Source organism: Trichoplax adhaerens, genomic scaffold (assembly GCF_000150275.1).
Source record: "Trichoplax adhaerens TRIADscaffold_3 genomic scaffold, whole genome shotgun sequence".
NCBI classification, from domain to species: Eukaryota; Metazoa; Placozoa; class Uniplacotomia; order Trichoplacea; family Trichoplacidae; genus Trichoplax; species Trichoplax adhaerens.
The window spans coordinates 7,167,575-7,175,400 of record NW_002060945.1 but is presented as its reverse complement, the minus strand read 5'-3'; the positions used below and the strand labels follow the sequence as shown (position 1 = coordinate 7,175,400).

Genomic DNA, 7,826 nt, shown 5'->3' with positions numbered 1-7,826 from the left:
AAGAACTAGAAAATGCTCTTAGCAGTGTCGAAGAAATCGAAGGCTATCTTGATATTTCTAGTACACCTTCGATCGTCAGCTTAGAATTTTTGAAGAGATTAAAAATTATTCATGGTAAACAGTTAGCAAGAGCTGACAAAACAGGACAAGGGTAATCTACTATTTCTATACGTTAATAAGGATTTAATTTTATCATACAACAAAATACGATATAAATATAAATTAACAAAAATTATCAGTATACGAGTAATTACAATACATTAATCTTATTTAAGTATTTCTTCGCTATTTATACTAAAAAATAAATACGATAAAATGTTTAAGTTTCATAGAATTTTATAATGTAGTAACATAATCTACCTCATCTATAGATACGCGATTGTTATATTTGACAATCGAAATTTAGAAAATCTATGGACTGAGAGATCACAGCATAAATTACAAGTCAAAAGAGGAAAACTCTTCTTCCATTTCAATCCGCGTCTGTGCTACAACAAAATTATGACATTAGCTAAACAAATCGGTCAAGAAAATACAACTTCTATCGTAGATGTACCAAGACAAACTAACGGAGATCAAAATCAATGTATGTCTAAAATAAGTTTTCTAGCTGTGTATAAAATTAAATAAATTTACTGTTTTACTACTAGTTATAACTCTAACAAATATAGAAAGCGAGTACTTAAGTATTTTCATAAACTTATACAGAATTCTTAGGGTAAAAGAAGCTAGTTAACTGAATATATTTTTTGAATGATTTTAGGTATCATTTATCCTATTAATATAACCGTTTTTAACGGCAACAGTAACTATTATAGACGTCGAGTTACTTTAAATGTAACTTGGGAACCGATTGCTTCCAATCAATTTGGAGGATCTAATATGCTAGTAAATCATATTGTGTATTATAGAACAACGTAAGTTAACAGAATCTAAATTCAATCCTTGCACCGAACAGTATTTAGAATTAGTAAATTACAAAATAGCTGACAAAGTACAATACTTATACGAAAGTTAAAGTAACAACAACCCAATACACACGCCTATATTATACATTTCTACAAACTACAAATATGAAATCAATTTTATTTTCAGAACTACAACTAATCTTACAGTTTATGACGGCGTTGATGCTTGTGGAGTTAAAGTGTAAGTCTTATTAACGATTACCCAATCTAAAAACTATTCTACTGTCAATTCTTTACATTGTTATAAATTAATATTATTAGAAATATCACATATAAAGTAACAATATCTATTTATATCTATTATATAATTTGGATATGATTAGTTGGCAGGAAATTATTATAGCTCCTGACAAGAATACTGTCGTCATTAAGAACTTGAAAGCGAATACTATATATGCTGTATATGTTAAGACCATAACAATCAGCGATATCGGTGCTATTAGTAATATTAAATATTACACTGTACCAGATTTACGTAAGTTTCATTGTGACAGAACGTTAATTTAAGTTAAATACACTAGCTAATTAATATTCTACTTTATATCTATATATTTCATTTGATTACACTAAATATCCTACTAGTACGTTTTCATATTTGTATCTTGTTTGAGTAAACAGTTACACGTATAGTATATAACTAACACTGAATATCGATTATTAAAATATTTTAATTCGACTATAGAGCCGACACCGATTCGAAATGTAGAATATATTAATCTTTCTCCATCATCAATACGAATTTCATGGGATCCTCCATCTTCACCTAACGGTCTTAACATAACTTATAAAGTAATATACGAACAACTAATAGCAGAAGATATATTACCAAGTAAAGTTTGCACCGATAGTGGCAATGTGGATTCGAATATCGTCGTAAATCCTGGCATCGACATAAAGACTACACCTACAATTAGCGCAAACAATAGCTGTCCATGTTTGTCTACTACTACCACAAGTATAAATCAAGCTGATATTACTGATATCCGAAGGGAAGATCAAAATTTCTTCGAGTACCTTACCAATATGATCTTTCATAAAAAAAAGCCCGTTTCTACGAATACATCAACAGCAAATATAACAATATCAACAACTGGTATAATATATAATTTACTGTATTATTCGCTCTTATATACTTGTATCTTAAGTGATATATAACACTAAATACTGTACTATCTTTTCTATCTATATACATACATTCCAAAATAGCAGCCACTACATCGGCAACCGAAGAGTCTACATTAATAAACACCATCATTAAAATGACAGCTGTGGCAACTACGATTATACCTACGAATATCACTTTAGAAAACGCTACCGTTGCTAGTAGAAATTCGACTCTAAGTAGTATCACTATCGCAACTACCCCATTACTATCGACATCGACTCCGTCCCCGCTTCCAGTAATAGAAAAACATATTCGTAATACATACATAATATTACACAATCTCGATCCGTTTACTAAATATTTAATAACAGTAAGTATTGTATACCATTCTTTTACTAGCTATCGATATAATTCTTAATTACTTGTATATCTACAGTAACTACATTATAATAACATCAAGTAACGATAAAATAAATCATCTCGTGTACTCGATGTATATATCAGTGTATTATATTATTCTATTCTCTTCATTATAGATTATTCCATGTAACAGTAAATGTCCTATAGCTGGACAAGATTCTTCTACAGATCTGTATAACGTTAGAACTCTACCAGAAGGTATTGTCTTGTATATTGATATAGTGTTTGATCTGAAATAACTATTTTTGAATTTGTATGCTACAGAACTATGTAGTTACTATATGATTGTAACTAATAATTCTGATAATGAATTATCGTTAATGATAAATTAGTTACAAGAGATGATATAAAAAATATATCATTCAGAAAAATCGCTGAAAGTTACGAAGTTATAATGTTGTGGAGTCCACCAATCAATCCTAATGGTGGTCATATTTTAGCGTACGAGATCAGAATTTATCGTTTCGACGATAAATCCCGTTACATGGCTGGTACTAAGCACGATCAGGTACCAATTCTATCATCTTATATATACTTTATCTTCGTAATATATACGTATTTTACAATATATCGTTACTTGTTAAATTTTTAAAACTATAAAAGACTTCTCACACGAATGGTTTGTTAAATAATTCTATTAGTTGGAATCAAGATGTATACCTGCCTCTGAGTATAACGAAACAAATGGTTACAGCATCAAATTAGGCAGAAGCGGTTATTATATTATAGACGTCAGGGTGACATCGTTAGCTGGTAATGGTACATGGGCAGGAAATATATCAATAGAACTAGCTAAACTAGGCGGTAATTACACTGATCACATATATATTAAATATATATCTACTAACAATTTTAACCTAACGAAATATTAATTACTTCACATTTGTATAAAGCTCTAGCGTATGCTTAAATACCCTTATACAGTATTATAACTATACGTTACACATGAATATCAAAATTATATAGACTACGATAACATATCTAATAACGAGTTAAACTGATACTTATCGTACTATTGTACATTAATTCTTCTATTTAAGATCAAAATCAAGTTGTTACTATAAGCGTTGTTATTAGTACTGTTATTTTCACTATCATCGTCGCCTGCGGAGCAGTATGGTATACAAGAAGGTAATAGATATTCGTTATCTCTATATAAGATAATTTACATTATTAATTATTAATAGAGTTACTTATTGTTAAGAATTAAAAGAAAATCGAAGGAGTTCATAGAATCGAATAATCCTAACTACATGAACGAAGAAGATAGTAAGATTTTATCGTAAATATAAAATAATATAACACTTTAAATCAAATACGAGTGAGTTTATTGAATTTTAAAGAGTTTATATCTAATCCAATATTTAAGGAAAGCAAGAAATTTACTAAAATACGTAATTTGTATTAAAGGAACTTTTTTAATATACTGTATCAATAGTAACATGTATTCCTGCTATCTGGGAATTTGAACGTGATAAGGTGAGCTTATTGAAGGAACTAGGCAAAGGCGCATTCGGTATGGTTTATCTTGGTGAAGCTCATGGTATTATTCATGGCGAATCGAAAACTAAAGTAGCCGTCAAGGTACAGGAGTTAAAAGCATATTTGCAGTTATAAAAGAATACTAAGTAGAGAACGATAATAAAAATTGGATGATGATGTTTGGTATTATATCGTAAAATAGACAGTAAACGAAAAGGCTACCTTCCTACAGCGTCAAGAATTTTTGAATGAGGCCTGCATTATGACGTAAAATTTAAATTATATTTGTTGATAAATATTAATAAATAATTACTGTATTTCTATATTACTTATACTGGACAAGGCTGTAAAAATTAAACTAATGATTTTGATATGAAAATATACGCGTATAATATCATAATGATAACGGCAATTATCGAATCTTGATTTTTATTACAATATTTTCCCACCTATTGCCGTATTATTCTACGAAATCAAATTATTGACTTTGGTAGGAAAATATAAGACTATAAAATTGCATTAAGGACAGTTATTGTGCTCTCTGTTTAATAGAGAACTCGAGTGCAACCATATTGTTAGATTACTGGGTATCGTTTCAAAAGGAATTCCACCTTTAGTCATCATGGAGTTTATGATTCGTGGTGACCTAAAGAACTATTTACGATCGATTCGTGAAGATGCTGACAATGCAGATTATGTAAGTAGATTAAAAATCGTAAATGACAATTTAATTTCAGAAACAGTGATGATATACGGGAATAGCAATAGTTATTTTGTATTATAAAATCCAACCTTAGTATACGAGGCCCAATCCAAACCGACCTACTGACATCCAATTTCATAAAATGGCTGCTGAAATAGCTGATGGAATGTTGTACTTGGAGGATAGAAAGTTTTTGCATAGGTCAGTTACTAAAATGTCACCAACAAATCATCCTATACACCAAACGGTATAATTACGTATATTGTCACGTAGAAATAACGCCTTTTCACATATATGCAATAGGATAACTTAAGTACAGTATTAGGTCTCTTCATCAAAATATTTTACATCGATGAAATTATGTAAATACTAGGGATCTTGCCACTCGAAATTGCTTAGTTAATGGAAATCTTGTAGTGAAGATTGGAGGTAAATGATTAGAATAATTGAAAGTGTGTGATAGAATATATATCTATTTTAGGTTATATTTCTAATTTTGGGCTTTTAAAGATTTTGGCTTAACTCGCGATATTTACACCAGCGATTACTATCATAAGAATGAAAAAGGTAATAAATAGGAATAATATCAGTTAGAGTATGATATTAACCACGACTATTGCGTTTTAGTAGAAAATGTAAGAATTAATAGTAAAATATTTTTAATAGTTGTACATTAATATTTGCGCTTAGGGCCGCTTCCTGTGCGTTGGATGCCTCCTGAATCTATAAGAGACAGTATATTTACATCAGCTTCCGACGTATGGTAAGTTAAATTATAGCAACCATATAGGTAATGTGCCCATTATGTTACCCGCTTAACCAATATGTGATTTGATAGATATAATAATACAATTCGTATCCTTATTATCATGTAATATATAACATGACTAGTTAAATATTTGTTGCTACATTGATAAGACGAAATAGAACTGTACATATGAAAAAATTAATCTTTATGATGATTCATTTCGTGGGTAGAATTAATCTCAGTGATTATAAATTCTTTTGAAATAGAGCACCATATAGGTTACTTCCAAGTGTTATTATGAACTTTGATTTCTTTTCGTTTTAACGTAAATATAGGTCATACGGTATTACTTTATGGGAAATTACTACCTTAGCTGAACAACCTTATCCGGGAAAATCGAACGAAGATGTTGTTAAATATGTTCTCGATGGAGGATGCCCAGAGAGACCTCCGTTCTGTTCTGATAAATTGTATGTGCCTCTAAGCGCAAAGAAATTATAGTCAAAAGATTTGAGTTACTTATTAAATACATCCATCTTACTCACCATTTATTCTGTATTATAAAGCTATCTCTACTAAACTAGGATATTATTATGATGAAATGATTTCTAAATTAATGAAGTCTATGATGTATTGAAATACTGTATACTTCCATTAGGTACCACCTTTTGGCTAAATGTACCCAATTTCAAGCCAAAATGAGACCAAAATTTCGAACAATTATTGACTTACTACTTCCTGATTTACCAGACACATTCCAAGATGTATCTTACTATCATTCCGAAGAATGTGCACAAGCTGCTGTTAAAAAAAATGGAAGAAATACGGAACGTGTTAAAGTTATTACATTGGGAGAAGAAATTACAGAAGCTTACGATGTAGAAAGAACACAAGTAGATCATGATGTAAATTTATCACTATTAGATAGGAATGGCCGCTGCCTTCACGATCAGAGATCTGAGGCGAATGATTACTATGGCGAATATTGCTCAAGAAATCTAATATCAGATTCATCGATTTTAAACAGCCAAGACGGAAGTCATACTTGTCCTAAGAACGTTACATCACCCCATGGAATAATGGAAGAACACTATACGCTAAACGATGTGAGCGATGCTAAAATAAGTAAATCTTTACCATGCATCGCTATTACTGACAACCCGTTGAGAAATTCGCAGTTGTATAAAACTTCATCTAGCCCAAAAATGTTTACGTAAGTGAATCGCCTATCCTCTATAAAATATGAACTTATACATTACACGATCTAGTTTTTAAACGTTATAGTTTTAATTCTGAAAAAGTTAACAGCACGCTTTACTTTTCTGATAATAAAATGGATTAAGATTAGATTCGTTTAAAATATTTTTTATGCAAATTAATTCTGTGTATTTGTTAGAAATGATCGAAACATATAACTTTAACCGTTTCGATGTCATCAACAATGTAAGCTTATAATAAGCGGTTTTCATTCCAATTACAAAGGCTTTCTTCAGATGATTTCATATAACCAACTAGACATGTACAATGTACATCCATTGGGATGTAGCTATACGGTATTTATACTTATCGATAGCTCAGTATTTCATCGATGATTGAGCCGTAGCGTGGTTAATATAGCTGATAATATTATGAGTTGTCTTGATTTCCGTAGTTAGCTATTGTTGCGAATATATATCTTGCCGAGAATGCTCATCGACTAATAACTAGATGGAGTATTTAAAAATCTGTAAGTCAGAGCTACTATTTGACAAAACTAAAAGAATTTTTACAGTATTAATTCTATGATAGAGTATGACTAATAGATAGTCAAGATTTGGCAATGGAATTAAAACCTCATCACATATGCGTGAAATCGTTGCAGAGCATTTCTACTTTTAAAAAGACCTTTCTTCCTGTATTAGAGATTCTAAGCAGAAAATAGAACGAGACCGACTAAGCTGTCTACTATTGGTTAATAAATAAATTTATGTGATGTCTTCGTAAATGTGTACTTACTGCCCTTGCTTTCTGTGATTCAGTCGATATCGGCATTACAAAATCGTAGTTATGTGGTAACATGATGTACTAGAATATCTTTACGTGGCTAATTTATGATATCATGTTCTGCATATATACGAATTTTAAGCCGATGTTCCGAGAGTGGTCGTTGTAAACCAACAACACAACCTAACTCCACGGAATGTTGAGCTTAGTATCTCCGTGCGTCTGTGCACCTTTAATTATAAATAATTTGTAAAGGCATACGTAAAATTATTATATTCACGTCGAAGGATATCAATAAAGGCAATTTGATCACTATTAGCACTTTTAGAAATAATATGCAAAGAGATTAGGGCCAAACAGGACGCTCAACGCCTTTTAAAGAGTTATTTATTTAATTGTAGGAAAAAGACGTCGTCG

General features: G+C 30.6%; 1 protein-coding gene across 1 annotated transcript; it reads left to right on the top strand.

The window, feature by feature from the left end:
• Nucleotides 1–3,939: 3,939 nt before the first annotated feature.
• Nucleotides 3,940–6,214, top strand: TRIADDRAFT_4397 (uncharacterized protein; the record flags this gene model as incomplete). Its single annotated transcript, XM_002111105.1, has 9 exons — nt 3,940–4,077; nt 4,178–4,242; nt 4,528–4,672; nt 4,773–4,879; nt 5,052–5,107; nt 5,189–5,245; nt 5,369–5,441; nt 5,762–5,896; nt 6,085–6,214. Coding segments are annotated over 9 exons (906 nt in total), but the record flags the coding sequence as incomplete, so codon positions are not given.
• Between the last annotated feature and the right edge of the window lie 1,612 nt (nt 6,215–7,826).